Source organism: Xenopus laevis, chromosome 8S, assembly GCF_017654675.1.
Source record: "Xenopus laevis strain J_2021 chromosome 8S, Xenopus_laevis_v10.1, whole genome shotgun sequence".
Taxonomy (NCBI): Eukaryota; Metazoa; Chordata; class Amphibia; order Anura; family Pipidae; genus Xenopus; species Xenopus laevis.
In genome coordinates this window covers 40937304-40958861 of record NC_054386.1, presented here as the reverse complement: position 1 = coordinate 40958861, position 21558 = coordinate 40937304, and the positions used below count along the sequence as shown (strand labels likewise).

At 42.1% G+C, this 21558-nt stretch overlaps 1 protein-coding gene across 1 annotated transcript in view; it reads right to left on the bottom strand.

The window, feature by feature from the left end:
* Positions 1-5420: 5420 nt before the first annotated feature.
* The window catches only part of LOC121397610 (nuclear receptor subfamily 6 group A member 1-like), an 18893-nt gene continuing 2755 nt past the window's right edge, over positions 5421-21558 (bottom strand). Inside the window, exons 2-4 of the mRNA XM_041574652.1 lie at positions 9628-9749; positions 8924-9076; positions 5421-6861 (exon numbers count right to left, since the gene is read on the bottom strand). Coding sequence (XP_041430586.1) covers positions 6773-6861; positions 8924-9076; positions 9628-9733 — 348 coding nt within the window. The 5' untranslated portion in view covers positions 9734-9749 and the 3' untranslated portion in view covers positions 5421-6772. The remainder of the gene's footprint in view (positions 6862-8923; positions 9077-9627; positions 9750-21558) is intronic.

Genomic DNA, 21558 nt, shown 5'->3' with positions numbered 1-21558 from the left:
GCCAATGCCCCTGTTTTCGCCTTTCACTGCTCAGAATGTTATTAAATGCATAAGTGTCAGAAATGTGGGCCATGAACCCCCCCCCAGGGATACTACTGTTAACCATTATAAATCATAGATATCACTCTGGAGAACCAGTTTCTTTAGTCAGTAATCACTTTATTCAGAAATGCACAACATTTTCGCCTCTAGTGGTCCTTCCTCAGGTGCTCATACAAACACCCAAATCCCTTTGAAAACCAGCAGAAAACCAACAAGCGTGTCCATTCCCCCATGTGGCTAGACACATTAGTATACATTCTAACAAAATTTTCTTGTACCTCGGTTGCCCTTTCATTGAGGAGGCAATACATACCCATAATATAAAATGAACACACATTTTATATAAAAAGTATTTGTTTGTTTTTTTTGTAAGTGGAAAAGAAATTGAGACAGAGCCATATAACAAGAACAATTCAGATTTATTGGTTGAAACATCTATCACTCGCTAGACATGCTCTTATACACATTGGTCACATTTGCAAAGGTAGAGGAGTTACAAAGCAATGCAAGGCTGAAGAGGAATGTGTGCTGTACTCAGAGAAAGAACATGGAACATCCCACAATAAAAAGGTACATTCCCCCACGAGCTCCTGCTTTACATTATTTACACAAATACACAGATTTAGCATTAAAAAATAAACATGAATTTCACAAAAAAAAGGCATTTAAATCTTTTTGGAGAAGGAACCGAATTCTGTTGCAAATTCCCGGTCTCCTTACCCAGGGCTGCAAGTGTAATATCTCTATGTATAGAGAAGCGGCATTTGCAAAGACAATCAGTTCATTAAGAGCAGAACCAGCAGTACATTCATTTTATTCATTTACAGAAGAATAAATTGATATTTAACAAGCCTTTTTGCAGCTACTTTCCCCTATTGAACCAAAGAGGTCGTTTTCTGGGATGGGTTTTTTGGGGGGAGGGGTTCTAACCCAATTGCATGAGGTAGTTTTTCCACTTCATTTTAGGAGGTGTTGGGGAAAATTATCTCTGCTTTTCCTAAGTACAACGTTTGGACATTGATAACGGGAAAACAACATAATTTTGCATACGAAGTGACTCTCCTGTCACATGACCAACCCTCTTTTGTGTCCAATACTTTGTATTTGTATCCCCCCTTCACTCAGAGAAGCCAGAGATATAGAAGGGGGTGGAAGAGGTAATAGGTTAATCCTTGGGGTGGGCTGAAGCAGCCAATCAGCATACCCGTAACACATTTAAAAGAAAAAGGCTGATCGGCCGGTGTTTGGTGCAGGAGAGGGGGTGACTGGAGCCCCGAGGGTTATATTGTGCAGCAGCTGGACACCAGCAATGTTGCCCTCGGAGCGGAATACTGATTTGGTATGATATAGCATTGGGCTGATTTAATTTGCAGTGGGGTAACTAAAAGGCAAGTAAAGACTAACAAACCGTCCACATCTCTAGGAAGTCTTAGCACAGCCCTCTTCTGGTGAAGTGATTAAGATATACACACTTTAAAGTGTTCTTCTGTCTTTCAATACTGCAAAAGACAGACCGGTAATAGTAATAAAGTATTACCTATAACTTTTGTTAGGCTTTCATTGCCCTTTATAAACGTGTGCCCACCTTGTGCAAGGAATACATGGAAACCCTTAAGCATCTCAGCTGCTGCAGAAGCAAAACTCTCAAACCATCATGACCCTTGCCAACAGATTATGAAATGCAGGTTGCCTGAATTATAGAAATTGAGACCAGTGCAGGCACATGGCATTTTAACCTTTCACTGCCAGATAATGTTACCCACAGTCGTACAAGAACAGGGGAGCTGCCCTCCGGCGTAGGCAATGTAAACGCTTGGGAAGGGGGGTGTTGAGAATTGCCACTGTATACTGTATACTGACACAATAACATTTAAACAGATAAAAAAAATGACATTTGGGTCTATAGCATGAAAACATCCCTTTGGGACTCCCCACACATCATACAGAATGCCTAGTGATCCTGTCTGCCAGGGATCTTGCATAGTTAGTAATGTGCATTAGTGGAGGGAAAATCCCTGTACCGGCAGTGCTGGGTGATTCTAGATGAAGCCAGTGGGATGTTGCACAGTTTTTTGGTTGTCTCAATAACCCAAGCACACACAACAACAGGGCAGAAATGCATAAGGTGTTTTGTCATCTGCTTTTTAACCCACAAAATACCACCACTGAAATTGTTGCTGGTATGTCACTTATAAGGTGTGAAAAGCATGTTTGTGCCATTATAAAATGTAAATGAAATCCAAGCGGAATTTCAGTGGTAGCGCATTTTGCCTTTTAATTTGTACTAGGGAAAGAAATCTGTGTGTTACCTGCTCCTTTGGTGAAAGGGTTAATGATAAAGAAGGTTCCAAGACATTCCAAAACATTCATTTTAGAAGCAAAAGCAACTAGTCAACCCCCACCAGAAAATAACAAAAGCAGAAAAAACATAATATATATTTTTTTAGAAAGAAAAATTCTAATAAAAAATAAGACAATTTCAAGTCCCCCCCCCCGAAATAACAAAATAGAACAACAACAAAAAAAACAAACAAACAAAAAACGTCTAGTTCTGAAAGACAGACAATGTGTGAGGCAAAGCTTAAACTTGTGGGGTTTTGTTGCGGCAGATCTAATGATAAGATTTGGATGCAGAGATTAGCCAGTACTACAATTACATCTTTATTTTAGTTTGTTCATTAATTTGTAGTATTGTGTAGATGGGAGATGCCCAATCTGTGGCCTTCTAGCTATTAACTTCCATCGACTGGTTAGTATGACCAAACTGGGGCCTGTGCTACATGTTGAACTATAAAAAGCTAGAGATTATGTATTTATGTATGTATGCACCTATATTAAAAATACAGTCTTGCATATCAGTCTCCCCACCTGCTTGCATCCATTCCAAAACAGATGGTGCCCAGCACCCTAGCAACAGTAATAATAAAAGGGATATATCAGTGCCTGCTGGCCGTTCTGCCGTCACAGTGGCTTTCTTTCGCCCACAGTTAGATGGGATTACTTCTATAATATCTGTCCTTTATAGTGAAATCAGAGTTTGTAGAGAGGATGCGCTAATGTCTATATCAAAGTTCACTAATACATTTTTTTCGGCATACATGAGACTGCAGTGGACATGAGACTGCAATAGAAAAAAACCCATTCTCTTTTTACCCTGTTTAAAGGCACAAGCCCCCTGGGTTCTGTACAGAAAAAGGAAATATAGAAAATACAGATGAGGCCCTGCCTGCACTGTGTTCAGTGAGAGTGGGCACTGCCCCCATTCAATCTTCTAATCTATCTTTCTTGGAGGAACCTTCGGATCTTGGTTGCCTCCATTTGATTGACAGCCTAAGTCCCATCATACAGATGCAGCCACTTTGGTTTGTCTGTTTGACACAGAATAACTAAACACAGATATCCCATTTATCTCATTTAACACAGAAAACTGTGTCACAACAACCCATCTAATTAAAGCATTCACCATTGTGAACAATGGAGCTTTGGTATGCTAATGAAAAGGTTAAATGCATTAAATGAGTTAAGATGACTTAAGATAACACAGTTTCTTCAATTACCCCTGAGTCATGACGCATTTAACTCACAAATCCAAGTGGCTTCATCTGTACCTTTACCAGCTTATCTGCAGGAAGAATGCAGGGTGTTTTAGCTCTGCAACAACTGGAGGGCTTATAAAGGCTCAGTTCCATAATACTGTTGTTGATACAAAGCTGTTTGGGGTACTAGGAGTAACAACAAGAGGGCCACAGGTTTGGCATTGTCTATTTATCATTTCCACCTTCACATTGGGCCCTTGCTAAGCCAATTACAGTTTTAAGTGAGACTGACACATGTGAAGAGATCATGCCTGTGCCCAACCCAGGATCTGACACATCCATACACTATTGAAACCAACAGTGGTAAGTTCCAAGCTGCTTGTCCTGTCTCTAGGTTTCCTTTACTGGCTTGTAACTTTTTCGCTTTCCTAGCTATAACATGGGCACAATGTCTCCATATGCGTCAGTAGGGTTTATCTTATTTCTCCTATATACAGAAGCTTGTGTGGCCATGGCTTAGTGTATACCCAGACATGGTTTTTACATTCAGTTTAAGACACAAATCCAAGTGAAGCCCTGTTTGATATACTTTCTAATTTGGCTATATTCCTGTGGAATGCCATGCAGCATGATAGTGTCGGCAGGACAAATATTCGACCCAATATGTGCCCTTATTCCACTGAGCATCAGTACGAGCTCACTGCTGCCTTTCACATCAGGGCAAGCCTCATTTTTACCGCTAAGCCTACACCACCAACAAGACGGTCAGAGACACTGATGGCAAATTCAGCCAAGTTTGGCTTAGGGAAATACATTGTGTTTGGCTTTGTGATGCTCCATAACTACACTGCAGGTTATGGAAAGGGATTTAGTTGAAACTTTTGTTAAATTCATATACAGGTATGGTACCAGTTTTTCAGAATGCTCAGGACCTGTGGTTTTCCAGATAATTGATCTTTTTGCAATTTGGATCTTCTACTAGAAAATCATGGAAACATTAAATAAACCCAATAGGCTGTTTTTTGCTTCCTGTAAGGATTAATTATATCTTAGTTGGGATCAAGTACAAGCTACTGTTTTATTATTACAGAGAAAAATTTGGATTATTTGAATATAATGGAGTCTATGGGAGACGGCCTTTCCGTAATTCGGAGCTTTCCAGATAACTGATCCCATACCGGTTTTTTAAATATCAAATTTTATTTTCCAAGTACCCAACAACAAAGTTGTTGGTGCTCCTGCAAGACTACAGAAACCCCAGTCTAAAGGATCTGTGCCCTATTAATTAACAGTCACTATTTAACAACTATCAACCTTAATAATCACTTCCCAAAGGTATTTAGTGTCTAGATTTTTAAGAAGCAGATGATAATAACTGGTGATACATTAAGCTTCGCTTTACTGTTGTGCCCCAGAAGCAGCCATTTCCTCTACAAATGCTAAATAAATGTTTTCATTGTTGTGAAAAGGCACTAGATGACGTTATGGACTTCTATCATTGGCATAAAGATAGATTTTATGAACCAGATGAGAGTGCATATATTTATATATCTTATTAGCCATCATTTTAAGCAGTGCTAAGTGTCTATTAGTGATTAGATGTATTGCTAGCTCCAAAGTAAGTTTGCCTTTATGGTTAATTCAGGCACAAGCAACACTGCAGAACTATGTATATTTAATATTTAGCCGGCGACCCTTTCTATAAAATCCTTTCATCCAATAAATTAATTTTGCAGCGGTTAAGTTATACATGAGCCTGGGAAATTGCATCACTGTCAAAACCAGATTTTGAATGTCCATCTATAATACAGTTATAGACTAGGATTAAGGTTACAAGTCGCCCCTGACAGTGTGCACACTGATTCATGGGAAGACAGGCTATCTGTTCCCCTAACAAAGAATTGTTGGTTTGTACTTTTCAAATATATCAATAATGGTTTGGACCAAGCACGGCTACTATAAATATTCTTAGTAAAGGATATTTTATAGATATATTTTAAAATGACTATTTATATATTCAGAATTCATCCATTAATTATATTACTATTTATCTTATTGTTTTGTCTGATCATTTCAAATGTATTAAGAACAATTTAAGAGGAAAATAAAGCAGCTAAAAAATGTAATTGATAAAACAAATTAAGTTGGCCTTTAGTTAAATATGCAGCTATTATAAATAGATTTAGCTCAGCATTCAGACTGATGTTACAATTGTCTTTGGGTGTTTTTCCCAGCTGTTAGTAAAATAATTATTGTCCAAAATCCAGTATTTAAAAGAAACACAAAAACGCATGAAGAAATACTTCAAAGCAGCAGCAAGACTAAAGCTGGCCATAAATACAGAGATCCGCTTGTTTGGAGAGGTAGCCACACAAACGGATCTCTCCCCAAAATGCCCACCTTTAGGTGAGTAATATCAGGCTGATCCAATTGTTGGATCATAACAAGAAGAATACTGGCAGTTGGACTGGGAATTGCATCAATGAACCAATGCATTCCTCGATCAAACAGGATTTTTAAACCGCACATCCGACTTTTGTCCAGATATCAATTGGGAAAGCCTGCTGGAGGGCCCCATACACTGGGCAATAAACTGCAAACTTAATCTGTCTGCAACTTACATCAGCCTGTGTATGGGGAGCATAAGAGGACCCCATTGCAAAGCCAAACACAGTAGATTCCCTATTCCCTTAGTCAAATCACTGCCCAATTTCTGATCAAAAGCAATATTGTCTACAGTACAAAAAAAATTCTAACAAAACACAAAATTGAGGTAGTTTTTGTCCAACACTATCAAAATAATTCTTACCCTTCCTCCCACACAAAAAATAAATCTAAATTCATTGAAAAAGAAAAAAAATTACAAAATTTGTATTAAAAAGGCAACACTGTAACATGTAACGCCTGCAATGCAGAAAAGTTGTCCACAAAAAGGTGTTTTAGAAAAAAAAAGACAAAAAATATGTATGTAAACAGCAATGAAATGCAAGAATCTGCATTTGTTTTTCATTTGTGCACCCGTGTTGAAGATAATACATTCAACTCTGTCAGGAAATAAATATATAAGAAAAAAAATATTTTTCCTCCTTTTTTGTTCCCATTTTTTTGGGCTGATACAGTCTTTTTTTCTCCCTCACTTCTTTAAATGATCCAAGTAGCCTCAATGCAATTTCCACGCTGATTTAGCATCTCTCTCACTCCTTGGTTACACTAGTTTTGCACGAGTGAAGAAAGGCTTTGAATAGCAGTGGAAGTTGTTCCAGAGGCACATTCACCAGTTTTCCTGCAGAAAAGAAGAGTTTGATGTCTCAGTCAGCCTCAGAGTAATTATCTTGTTAAGGATTGTGTTCTTAACAATAGAAAAGGCAGAATTTGCTGCTTGGTCTTTATCTTAGATGAGTATGAGAGAAGCCTCTGGTCTGATAGCACCAATAGAATCCCGTTGTGGACATCTTTGATACCTCACTGTTGAACTGGAATGCCCAACCTTTGACCATAGGCGCACACTCTCCATACTCCTCAACACCTCTTCATTCTCCTTGTCTCATTTCTTTAGATACAATCATTTATTCTGACATCTATTTCTTTTCTTTGCTCCAATATAAAAATAGGGAATGACCATGAAATGGTTAGAAGTAGGAGGGCCTACTGACACCTAAGCCCACCAGGAGTTTGCCCTTGTATCCTGGATGGCCAATCACTGCAACACCTAATGGCTTAGAACCGCATAACATTTACCAGTAGGAACTGAATAGGATACTGGTCTTCACTTTTTATTCCTTTTGCATTACTTAAATGGATACTGTCATGGGATAATAACATTTTCAAAATGAATCAGTTAAAAGTGCTGCTCCAGAAGAATTCTGCAATGAAATCCATTTCTCAAAAGAGCAAACAGATTTTTTTTATATTCAATTTTGAAATCTGACATGAGGCTAGACATATTGTCAATTTCCCAGCTGCCCCAAGTCATGTGACTTGTGCTCTGATAAACTTCAATAACTCTTTACTGCTGCACTGCAAGTTGGAAGGTAACGGGAAGGTAACCAGATAACAGCTACCTAACACAAGATAACAGCTGCCTAGTAGATCTAAGAACAGCACTCAATAGTAAAAACCCATGTCACACTGAGACTCCTTCAGTTACATTGAGAAGGAAAAACAGCAGTCTGCCAGAAAGCATTTCTCTCCTAAAGTGCAGGCACAAGTCACATGACCAGGGGCAGCTGGGAAATTGACAAAATGTCTAGCCCCATGTCAAATTTCAAAATGAATTTCAGTGCAGAATTCAGCTGGAGTCTATTAACCGATGCGTTTTGAAAAAAACATGTTTTCCGATGACAGGATCCCGTTAACCAAAGGTTGTGTGGCTCTCCAGAGCTGCAAGATCCTTACAGTGGCCATAGACTCAACAATTAAGATCATATGTTGCAGGAAAGATTGCTCATTTTCAGTACAGACATTTAGAGCTGCATTTTGAGATATACAGGTAGAAACTATAGAATTCTATCTGTATCCGAGGTAAACAATGGGCGATGATCAGGCACCTTTCCCACCTGGTCGATCAATGAGTCGACAAATATCAATCAGGTCATCTCCCGCCATATACACACCACAACTTTGTCTAGTACGATAATTTTTTTGCTTCTATAGCCACCTTGAGTACTGAGCCTGGGTTTAATTCATAAAAGAAACAGAGTTGGAATTGCTCTTCCACGGGGTGGTCCCATGAGCACTGGCATAACTACAGAGGAACAGACCCTGCAGCTGCTGGGGGATCCAGGAGGTATAGGGTCTCCATGAAGCCCTAATTCATATACAATTTGAATAAATATTGGTAAAACAGGTCAATCTCTAGACATTTTAGGGGCCTGAAAAAATATTTGCTTTGGGTCTCAGTCATCTAGTAACACCACTACCCATGAGTCAACCCCCCCAAAACGAAGTGTGCAGCATTTTTGATAAAACAAACCCAGAGGATTAACCTACTGAAGAGCAAATTCTGTGTGCCAGTTCTGTTTCATTTATGAGTATTAAAGGTGGGAGTTGATCTCTATTATTCCAATCATTTACAGAAAAAATACATATTGATTGTACAAGATGCTTAAAGCAAAATGTACATTTAAAGGGCAAATGTTTAATTTAAATAACTGAACTCTGGTTTGATTCATTTAGCAGAACCTTAGTAAGTCCGTTTTATTTCCTGTTTCTCCTGCAACAAGCACAGACTACTCAATTCATGGGGAAAAGTCCAGCAACTCCATAAATATCCTTTGTACAGTACTGTGTAAGATCTGTAGCACTGCAGAATGAAATAACACTGAGCAATCTGTATGGGCACTTACCAGCAATGTAGCGAACCTCAGGTAGGCACATCATAAGGTCTGGGAACCTGTTCGGCTGGTGTGGGTACCTGTACTCGGTGAAGTCTTGGCACACATACCAGTATCGCTTGTTCAGTTGTTCCACCTGGGAGACACTGCTTATGCCCTGGATATCTGGTGAATAAAAATCATAATAATATTGTAAGTCATATAAGCCATTATGCTGACGCAGCCGGATCATGCTAGAATTCTATATGCAATGCTGTACAGTGATGCGTTCTTAAGTAGTAAGTAGTAATATAGTATATATAAAAATATACATGGTTACACACCTGTTGTGCTTTATATTATGTAAAAGCGAATCTGGCTGAATTGCTTTGGGTTTCTGCCTGCTTGCTTAAATGGGAAATTTTGCTAAAATGTCTCTCTACATGCAGGATTTGTGCAAAAGGCAGTTATTTTGTTAGATTTTGTTTGTACTGGAATCAGTTATTTGAGCGATATTTTGAAGATATATTGGGTCTAACTGTCAATGAATATCTGACACCCAACTCCTGCATGAAGAGAGAATGAACCCATTAAATGTGAGTAATATGAGGAAGTATGTTCTCTGCCTGCATATGGTGGTATCAAGCCTTTCCTATCTGTGCTGAATGCAAAAGCTTTGATCATTTAAGATACTGTGGCAGCTCTTACACTGGGGTGAGGGACTGGGACCTGCTTACCTTGATTTAGGAAGTTGATGGCTTTCATGCAGACATACTCTTCATTACTAACTTTGAGTTGGCTGAACTTGCGGAACAAATAGATAAGTCGCTCCATCACTTCCATACCGTCCTCACTAAACCTGCAGAAACAAAGAAAGCACGTGTACTTTAAAACTAAATTTTCCAAATTGGCAAATCTCCAATCTACACAAACAGAACAAAAAACCTCTGCAACTAATAAATTGATTCATTATTTTATTCTAGACCCACAAATATTGTAATGCTCTGAATGCCAGGACTTCAGTGTCAGACTGGCCCACCGGGATACCAGGAAACTCCCAGTGGGTCCAGGTGTCAGTGGGCCCTCATGCTGCTAAACATTTTACATAGTATGTAAAGAAAAAAAAATGGGGGAATAGAGGTTGAGTGAGGAGAGGAAGAATACTGTACTGAGAGTGGGTCCCTGGTCTCCAGTCCAACACTGCTGGACTTGCTGCATGGGTGACCCAAGATTTTGTTTATGTAGTACCACCCTGTAGTAGTATGGATGCCAGTCAGTGTGGGCAGATTTAAAAATGTCATCAGCTGACATACCATGCTGGCCAGTGCATGTGGAGCATTATCAGATTCTGAAGTGAAGAAAAAGCCTCTTCACACCCTGCTCTTCCAATCAGAACCATAGAAATGAGGCCATATCTTGAGTCCCTCCCTTACACTCTCAGTCCATTGACCTGTGGTCTAATCGGTCAGAGAGTGTATCATGGCAGCCTCAGCATGTTGTGTCAGGCATGGCAGACTTGCACCGTCTGAATCACATTCTAATGCCGTTTTAAATGTGCTGTTCCAAAATGCAAGCGCCATCGTGTTTATTTTCACAAATCTGGGGCGCAAATGCTTTGGATGCTAATCCCTGCATGCCTAAATGATGCTGGAATTGGAAAATGCTACTCCTATGCTGTACATAGAATATATTCTGCCTTAAAATAATAATATCCTGAAAAGCAATATACAATTATTGGTACGTGCATGAATGATTTAGTACAATGGGAGAAAGGTATAGTGACCCTTTCCTGATTTTCCAATGCTGCATGTGCCCTTTAACTCATTGACAGCTTGCATTACAACACTGTTAGTGCTTTAACAAGCAGGGCCTCCCTGGAATGCAGATTTTTTTTAATAAAGTCAAGATTCATTATTTTATTCTAGACCCACAAATATTGTAATGCTCTGAATGCCAGGACTTCAGTGTCAGACTGGCCCACCGGGATACCAGGAAACTCCCAGTGGGTCCAGGTGTCAGTGGGCCCTCATGCTGCTAAACATTTTACATAGTATGTAAAGAAAAAAAAATGGGGGAATAGAGGTTGAGTGAGGAGAGGAAGAATACTGTACTGAGAGTGGGTCCCTGGTCTCCAGTCCAACACTGCTGGACTTGCTGCATGGGTGACCCAAGATTTTGTTTATGTAGTACCACCCTGTAGTAGTATGGATGCCAGTCAGTGTGGGCAGATTTAAAAATGTCATCAGCTGACATACCATGCTGGCCAGTGCATGTGGAGCATTATCAGATTCTGAAGTGAAGAAAAAGCCTCTTCACACCCTGCTCTTCCAATCAGAACCATAGAAATGAGGCCATATCTTGAGTCCCTCCCTTACACTCTCAGTCCATTGACCTGTGGTCTAATCGGTCAGAGAGTGTATCATGGCAGCCTGTACTGCCGTCTCCTTCTCAGACTCAGGCCAAGTGAGAAAAATGTTGGGATATACCCTGCACAGGGAACACAGTGGGTTACTGGGGGCCCAACAGAGCGGCACTGACAGGTATTTATATACTATCCTGCTAATTTGATGGACTGACCCTGTTCCTTTGAAAAGCTCAACGGCAGGGAACAAATCTAAATTTTGTTACATGGACTACCAGGCATGTCCCTTAACTATTGAGGTACAATTTGAACTCAGCCGGCAACAATATTTGACTGAAGAAAAGTAAATGTGAGTATTTAAACCCAGGCTGTAAAAGAAAAGTTCCACATGACTGAGAGGAGCTATAGGGCTCTTGTACAAATGCAACCGCAAGTGCAGTCCTGCTAAAATGGGTGTAAGTTGTTTCACTTATTGGAACTATTCAATTTGTACTTGTACTTCTGTATAGTTACATTGAGCACGAGTGCGTCTGTCCTGCCCCTTGAATTGAGTACATTGAGAGCTATGGATGCTGGGGAACCCTGGAGCTACCATTGGGGTACCCTCAGCATGTTGTGTCAGGCATGGCAGACTTGCACCGTCTGAATCACATTCTAATGCCGTTTTAAATGTGCTGTTCCAAAATGCAAGCGCCATCGTGTTTATTTTCACAAATCGGGGGCGCAAATGCTTTGGATGCTAATCCCTGCATGTCTAAATGATGCTGGAATTGGAAAATGCTACTCCTATGCTGTACATAGAATATATTCTGCCTTAAAATAATAATATCCTGAAAAGCAATATACAATTATTGGTACGTGCATGAATGATTTAGTACAATGGGAGAAAGGTATAGTGACCCTTTCCTGATTTTCCAATGCTGCATGTGCCCTTTAACTCATTGACAGCTTGCATTACAACACTGTTAGTGCTTTAACAAGCAGGGCCTCCCTGGAATGCAGATTTTTTTTAATAAAGTCAAGGCAGCTTGCCAATAAGCACATTAATATACGGAGTGATGAAATGCATTTGAAGAACTGGAGGATGTTTAGCAAGATACAGGAGGTGCAGTGAATGCAGAGAGTACCCATGTACTACGCTGGGCTACTCTGTGTGACCTTTATCCCACAGTGCTGGCTGAATTCTAATAGGAAAAAGGACCCTCGGCTGCGTTCCCTTTGCACATAAAGCCCTTAAGGTGGCCATACACAGGAAGATCTGCTCGCTTGGCGCATCTCTCCCTGATATGCCCACATTGAGGTGGGTGATATTGCGCTGATCGGATCAGAATGGAGGCCATACAGACAGCCGACTGGGTTTTTTACCCAGCCCGATCGGCATCTGCCCGACTTTCGGCCAGATATGGTTCAGGGACGCCTGTCGGTTGGCCCCACACACTGGCCAATAAACTGCCGACTGATAACATTACAGGCTTCATGCTCAGCTGGTATTATACCCCTAAAGGGGATGTAAACAAAAAATAAAGTTATAATTTAAAGTAACTGTCTAATAACAGTACACATCTTTAATGGTTTTAACAGTATTTCTAAATATAGTATCTATCTGTTCCTTTCTATCCTCTGCCCTGACGGTTCCAACATTTGAAAGATGTTTCAAGAGCCAGCTATTTTTTGGTTATTTAAAGGAGTAGGAAAGGCTTGGTGTACTTGGGGGTGCCAAATGTTAGGCACCCCCAAGTGATTGTATTGACTTACTGGGGTTATACCAGTGAGCACCAAGGAGCGATCTTCTTCAGTCTTCCTCTGTCTTCATGCGGCTGCACATGCGCAGTAGAACGAAGAGCTGAACTTTAATTAAAAGTCGGCTATTTTGTTCAATTGCTCATGCATTTGCCCCGGAAAATTTGAAGATAGAAGAAGACGGAAGTGGATCGCTCTGTGATGCTCATTGGTATAACTCCGGGCCGGTGCAGTTTTCTGCTTTAGGAGCACAGGCCTGGGGTTTCAAGTAGGCCAATACAATCACTTGAGGGTTCCTAAAATTTGGCACCAAGCCTTTCCTTCTCCTTTAAAGAAAATCTGTTATAGCCCCTCCCAATAACAGAATGTGTAATTCCCCAGTGGTGTAACTATTCTAACACCCCATGACTGCAGAAGGACGTGCATGGGGGAGAGGGATCTGTTTATGGTTACAGCAGCTCCCTTGGTGCATGGCTAAAGGTTCCTGGCTGCTCCAGGGATCCAGAATCTATTTTTTGCTGGGGTGCCCAGCTCCCTAAGTGTTACGCCATTACTATTCAATACCTAAACTTTATGGTGCCTTTTCGCTTAAAAAGTCATAATTTGACACTTACAATGTATTTCCTGTACTCGTTTCATCAAACACAAGTTTCCTATCCTATCTGATGCTTCCACACACTGGTAGAACATGCTCAATAACTATTATATCAGAATATATGCAGAATATTCCCAGCAACACCTCTGAATTACATGATGTTTAAGCAGTGTGCCTAATTACTGATATTTTTTTCTCTGTCCCATTGTGTCCCCTGCATTTATAAAGGGATTTTGTACCCACCGAAAAACCCTTTTCTAGTAGGCCCGAACTGTCAGTGCAGACGTAGTGGGTTATGTTATCCTTCACCTCTGGAGGCAGGACAGAAACTGTTGACTCTTGGCCCCTCCTCCTGTTATAAGGGCTGGCTCCACCTTCCCTCCTCAGTTCGTTTGAAAAGCTCAGCTGGTGGAGACAGTATAGATAGAAAGAAGAGCAAGAGACAACAGGTAGAAAGATAGCGACAAAGATGTCCGGAACCCATACTAAAATCAGCCTGGGTGGGACTTACTGCACTGACAGTTCGGGCCTACTAGAAAAGGGTTTTTCAGTGAGTACAAAATCCCTTTTTCTCTAGTCGGCCCTCCAAAAGCTGTCCCTCAATTAGGGTGGGTAAAAACTGTAAACTGTGTAGCTGAAATTGACAGTTAGTGTGCAACTGTAGCTTGTAGAACTTTTCAGCCAAACACGGCCGCTTGTGATGCAAAAACATTCAACTTATAAAACTTAAAGGGATACTGTCATGGGAAAAATTTTTTTTTTCAAAATGAATCGGTTAATAGTGCTGCTCCAGCAGAATTCTGCACTGAAATCCATTTCTCAAAAGAGCAAACAGATTTTTTTATATTCAATTTTGAAATCTGACATGGGGCTAGACATTTTATCAATTTCCCAGCTGCCCCTGGTCATGTGACTTATGCTGTGATAAACTTCAATCACTCTTTACTGCTGTACTGCAAGTTGGAGTGATTATCACCCCCTCCCTTTCCCCCCCCCCAGCAGCCTAACAAAAGAACAATGGGAAGGTAACCAGATAGCAGCTCCCTAACACAAGATATCAGCTGCCTGGTAGATCTAAGAACAACACTCAAAAGTAAAAACCCACGTCCCACTGAGACACATTCAGTTACATTGAGAAGGAAAAACAGCAGCCTGCTAGAAAGCATTTTTCTCCTGAAGTGCAGGCACAAGTCACATGACATCGGCAGCTGGGAAATTGACAAAATGTCTAGCCCCATGTCAGATTTCAAAATTGAATATAAAAAAAATCTGTTTGCTCTTTTGAGAAATGGATTTCAGTGCAGAATTCTGCTGGAGCAGCACTATTAACTGATTCATTTTGAATTTTTTTTTTTTCACATGACAGTATCCCTTTAATGAAGGTATTCGGTGAAACCCAAGTGGCCGCCTTGCAAATTTGTTCGGCAGTTGCCAGATTCTGTAGTGCCCAGGATGTACTCTGTGCCCTGGTGGAGTGAGCTTTGACTGATAAAGGTCTTGGCTGGTGTTCGAAATCATAAGCTGTGTTTATAGTCTCTACCAACCATCGAGCAATCGTCCTCTTGGAAATGGCTAGTCTCTTGTGAGATACCGCATAAGAGACAAATAGAGAGTCAGCACATCTGTAAGACGATGACCTTTTAACGTAGATTCTCATCGCCCGTACTACATCCAGTGTGTGGAGAAGTTGTTCACAATCATTGGCTGGTCGAGGGCAAAAGGATGGTAAGACAATGTCCTGATTAATGTGGAACTCAGACACGACTTTTGGTAAGAACCCTGGTAGTGTTCTAAGTACAACCTTGTCAGTATGGAAAGAAATCCAGGGCTCTTTACAGGAAAGGGCAGCCAATTCAGACACTCGCTTAGCAGACGTGATGGCCACTAGGAAGGCAACTTTAAGGGATAACCACTTGAGGTCACAGGATGCGAGTGGTTCGAAAGGTGGTTTTTGTAGGGCACGGAGCACTAGTGGTAAGTCCTAGGTAGAAATTGGGTGTCAAAGTGGTGGACGCGTTCTTGCAACACCCTTAAAAAATTGTTGAATTTCCGGTTTGTCAGCCCAACGTTCATGAGTGAAAACTGCTAGAGCTGAGACTTGCGATTTAAGAGTTCTGAGAGCAAGGCCTTTCCTGAAACCATCAGTGAGGAACTCAATGACAACAGCAGGGGAAGTATCGTCCTAGTGGGAACCATGATGACGGCACCACGTTAAAAAAGTCTTCCATACTTTATGATATGCTTTAGTTGTGGACTGTTTGCGTGCTTGAAGCAAAATGTCTATTGCGTTCTGTGAGTACCCCTGCTGGGTCCACCAGGCGCTCTCAAGAGCCACGCCATTAAACGCAGCATTGGTAAGTTGGGGTGATTGATTTGTCCTTGAGTGAGTAAGTCTGGACGGTCCGGCAATCGCCACGGTTTGGATACAGATAGTCGAATTAGATCCGTGTACCACACTCTGTTCGGCCTGTCAGGTGCTATCAGAATAGTGGTGGCATTGCTTTGCTTTAGTTTGGAGATCACCCTGGGAAGGATGGCTAGAGGTGGAAACGCGTACACTGTGTGGAAGTCCCAAGGGATGACCAAGGCATCGACGAACGCCACTCCCGGATCTTTTGTTCTGGCACAATATAGAGGGAGTTTGTGGTTGTGCTTGGAGGCTAAAATGTCTATTTGTGGAGTGCCCCATTTGTTCGCTAGCTGTTGGAACACAGCGTCGTTGAGTGACCATTCCCCGTGGTCGAGCGTAGTTCTGCTCAGGTAATCTGCCTCCCAATTCAGTATTCCTGGTATGAAGACCGCAGAAAGGTTGGTCACTGTGAGCTCTGCCCAGTGCAATATCCTGGACACCTCCTGCATTGCCAATCTGCTGCGTGTGCCGCCCTGCTTGTTGACATATGCCACCACCGTGGCGTTGTCGGATTGCACCCGGACGGCTTGGTACCGTAGGAATGGGGTCCAACCCTCTAGGGCTATGGCGATCGCCCGGAGTTCCAGAATGTTGATCGGTAAGGAGGTTTCTCCCGGACTCCAAGTGCCCTGTAAGGTGTGGTTGCGATAAATCGCTCCCCCGGCCGGTGAGACTGGCATCTGTAGTTACGATTTCCCACTGGGGGGGAGCCCAACTTCTGCCTTTCTGGAGGTTGGCTGGATTCATCCACCACTCCAAACTCTGAAGTGTTAAGCTGGATATGGTGATGAGTTGGTTCAAATCCTTGTGGTTCTTGTTCCACTGACCTAGAAAATTGTTCTGAAGTGGGCAAAGGTGGAATCTGGAGAACGGGATAGCTTCCAGGGCAGATACCATGAAGCCCAGAAGACGGAGGCAATCCTCTGCTGAATTCGTCTGAGATGATTTGAAATTGTTGGTTGCGTGAACTAGTCTGTCCACCTTGTCTGGAGGTAGGAATACTCTCTGCAATCGGGAGATGAACTCCAGACCCAAAAATCGGATGGTCTGTGTTGGTTGAAGCGCACTTTTGCGGTAGTTTATTAGCCAGCCGTGTTGTGATAAAACCTGGAGACAGGAGTGAGTGTCTATGGTTGCCTGGGTTGCTGAAGGGGCTGAAATGAGTAGATCGTCTAGGTAAGGTAGGATTTTGATTCCTAATGTTCTGAGGTAGGCTATCACTGGTGTTAGAAGTTTGTACTGCACCATGGGTTTTTACCAAAGTCCAAAGGGCAAGGCAGTAAACTGGTAATGGAGGTCGCCTATAGCAAAGCAGAGGTAACGGCGGGATGCTGGACAAATGGGTACGTGAAGATACGCATCCTGAAGGTCTATGGATGTCATGAAGTAGTTTGGTTCCATAGTCGCAATCACTGATCGAATGGACTCCATTCTGAATTTCTGATTGGAGACCAAGGTGTTGAGGGCTTTGAGGTTTAGCACCGGCCTGAATGAGCCGTCTTTCTTCCTGACTAAAAATAGATTGGAGTAAAACCCTCGAAAACGTTGAGTTTGTGGTACTGTTTGTATTACTTCTGCCTGCAGCAAGGATTGGACCGCCCGTTGGAGTAACGGTGCTCGGTTGGGAGTAGTCGATGAAATAAGGAACCTGTTGATAGGAAGATGTGTGAAAGAGATTCGATAGCCTTGTTGGATTATGGTGAGGACCCAAGTATCTGTGACGTGTGTTTGCCAAGCGCCTAAGTACCTCTGTAATCTGCCGCCCACCTGATCGGGTCCTTGGAGGGCTGAGTCAGGCAGATGTGGATCTATTGGGGATAGGTTTCTTGACGTTAGTTCGTGCCTGCTCTGGACACCTAATAACCTGTCGGCCTTAGATAGTGCCACTGTTTCATCTTTAATCTCCAGTGTTTGCATCATTTACCTAAGCAACTTTTTAGTGACTTCTGGATTTGTAGTTTGAATGCGTTCATCTTCGGAATTAGACTCAGTAGAATGATCAGACAAGTCTTTCTGTAAGTAGGGAATGTCTTCCTGATCTGAGTCTGAAGCTAACCCTTCTTCTGAATCTGAAGTGGAGTCTAATGTGAGTGCGGCTTTACGCTTTTTGTTTTGTTTGCCTGATTGAGCATTGTCAGAAGAGGTTGTTGGAAAAGGCTGAACGGATTTCATGATCCATTGTAAGAAGTCCCCAAATTGTGGCGGAACTTGATTTGAGGAGCTTGGTTGGTTCCTGGGTGGAACTGGAGAAGCATCCCCAGTGACCTGCAGTGGAGTAGGTGGTCGTGATGGAGACAAAATAGGTCCAGGAGATGACCGTCTGTCATCTGTGTTGGCTGGGTCAGGGGGTGGTTGAGACAGGGTATATTGTGGTGACAATATAGGTGGTCCCTGGGCCTCTGCATTTTGGTTGGCTTTACAGTCAGAGCAATAATTTCTTTCTGATCTTCGTAAAGAATGTCTACAGGTTTTGCACTTTAGTAGTTTTTCCGTTTTTTTTGTCTTTTTAATGGACTGTATATCTGCTCTCAATTCTGTTAGTGAGTCTGATTTGTCCATGGTTGTTGAATGTGTTCAAAACAAAAACGAATTCACTCACCCCTGGAAAAAAAACGTTTCTGTAAGCTGGTAGAGCGAAAAGTGTTACAAGCTGTCCCTGCTGATGGTCTCCGTGTGTTTTCCGTTCTGCGAATTAACCTGCACCCGCACTAGAGCTAGCGTGTGAGCCGCAGTGAGAAAGAGCGACTGCGCCTGGTAATGTAAATGCGCCGATGGCTTGGCGCGAAACACTGGCGTGGTGCATATAGAGACACATGTGCGGCCTGTACTGATGACGTCAGTGCGCCAATGGTGCGTAGAGCCTTGCCGCGTCTATGCGGCGAGGTCTGTTGCTAGGCAACCGGCCTTCACCGCGATCCCACATGCTGCGTGCAGAAGATTAGTGACCACTAGGAAAGTACTAAAACAAGTAAGAGTGCTTAGGTAGTACTTGCACGTGTCTAAAGACCATGCGACTCTGTGAATACTTACCCTGTGCAAAGAATACTTGCTGCACTGATCACTCTCTGATCTGTGATCTCGATAGTTATAGAACAACCTAGTGATCATAGCGGGTAGCTCTGCATACCCTATAGGTTGTGTGCCTGTGACAGCTCTGCATGTCACCTATGGCCAGTTGGAGCCGTCAAAATCTGCATTGTAGCAGGATCAAATTGGAAAACTTGCTTCAAGGGAACAGCTCAGCATGTCCCATAACTAATGTAGAATCCTAAAAATAGTTGTAAAAAGTAAAAGTCAATAAAAATAAAAGAGATTGAAGTAGAAGAATTTATCTGTCCATAACCTCTTGAGGCAGGACAAAGAACTGAGGAGGGAAGGTGGAGCCAGCCCTTATAACAGGAGGAGGGGCCAAGAGTCAACAGTTTCTGTCCTGCCTCCAGAGGTGAAGGATAACATAACCCACTACGTCTGCACTGACAGGAGGGCCGACTAGAGAAATTTGTATGTGTTTTCGTAATTCATTAAACGGTAGAACAATCGGGTAGTAGCTCTTGTACAATGGATTTTCTGCTCTAAAACATGAGCACACAAGCTCTCGATTAGTGCAATGTGCTAGCTCTCACAGCCGCCAGTGCAAGGCTTCTGCACATGACTATAGTAAATTGTGTTTGAGGTGTAGGGGGAGTAAGGGGGCCATGTTCTTACAAGCCCTAAATAATGTGTGGCAGATCTGAGAGTGCCAGTGGCTGGTGCAGATGTGCATGAGCACACCACCAGTTCTAAATCAAGCTGCAGACCAGAATAAGATAAGGGCCTGATTACAAGAAACACATGCCATATATCACTTTCCATATTACAGACCTGAGCAGCAGATAAGGAGGACAGAGGCCCGAGCCAGGATGGCTGTTCTAACAAAGCTCCTCGGCTCATGCCTGCTAATTAACGGCTGAGTGGTCAGAGATCAGACTTGCAAACTCATTTCACATTAAAGCAAAATCTGAACTTTGGGGGCATATGGTGGAGGTAATGGGAAGGGCAACATGGTGCAGCTGCTGCCCTCGGGTTCTTCGGATTAATCCATACACCACTGAAATGATGTAAAACGAGTATTAATTAGCCTTTCATACTAAAGTTCTAGCAGGTTCTGCCGGACTACTCAGGATTCAGTTAACATAAACCCCCAGCAATAGCAGAAATTAGATAGCACATTGAGGAGGTAACAAATAGTTTTTCTATAGCAGTACCAACTTCTACTATATGGTATGCCACTCATCCTAATGCTAAGTAGCTAAAGTGTATTAACAATTATATTATAATTGATGAGGCTAATACCAATGCAATTGTATGAATAACTGGTGCCATTTCCTGACAGTCATTTGCTGGGATGGTTTTGTATGGGTGTGGTGGTCTTCATGACGTTACCCACTGTCCTTCAATACAGAGGAGAAAACAGCAAATGTCAGACAGAGTTATAGGCGGAGGGTGACTTTTTTGTTTGGGGAGGCTAATGGTGTCACATGAACAGTTTCTTCACCAGCAATTTTATACTGGTGGAGAAACAGCTGATTGAGTTGCATATTATGTAGAATGTTATAATTCACGTCACTTAGCACATGGGCCAAGTTCAGGCAGAGAAACAGCCCTTCTGCTCAGATCTGCTTTCTGGTGTGTCTGCACACTGCTTCAACCTGGGTGCTGACACATGGGGTCAGATTCACTAAAGGGAGAAGTGGCCAATTCGCCAGTAATCTCATCCACGGGGACATCACCAATTCACTAACAGGCGTAGAGGACAATTCGCTAACAAACGAGACCGTTGCTAGCGTTCATTCTCACCCTATCGCCTGACGACTTTTGCTTCTGGCGAATGGTCATTACTCTGCAAATTCACTAAGATGTGACTTTTACTGAGCGTTACCCCTTTCGCCAGAGTTCACTTCACCACCTTAGACCTGATGAACTGATAAAACAAAGCTACTTCTTCCTCAATCTTATGTCAGTGACATCATATCCTGTTTGCTGGTAATGCATTAAAGTTATAAAAAACGCTGGCGACTTTCTTTCTTTAGAGCAGGATTGCCTTCAGAAGTCAGAACTATTAAAGATTTATGTGTGAGCAATTTTTTAAAACCAATTTGAGGGGCATGCTACATTTGTTTAAGGAGAGGATCTCTTCTGTCTTTATTATGGCTCATTGGACATGTGTAATAATAAGTGGCCACTTCAAGCATTTGGACCAACATCTCTAATAAAGTCATCTATATATGACCTATATGTACCTGCCATATTTAAAGTGACCTAAGCATAAGAGTACTAACGAAGTTTCACTAGGCAGAAATATAAGCAAAAATTCGCTGTGAAATGCTCGCCCAGCCGAAGTAACATTAGCGAAAATTCGCCAGCGTTCGGCTGCTGAGATGCAGCTCTAGTGAATTGGCGTAGTGGTAGCGAATTTGCACCTGGTGAAGTGGCACGGAGTGTAGTGAAGCAGTCGCTGGCGAAAATTCACCCTTTAGTGAATTTGCCCATGGAGTGGATACCGGCTTGAAAATGCATACAAA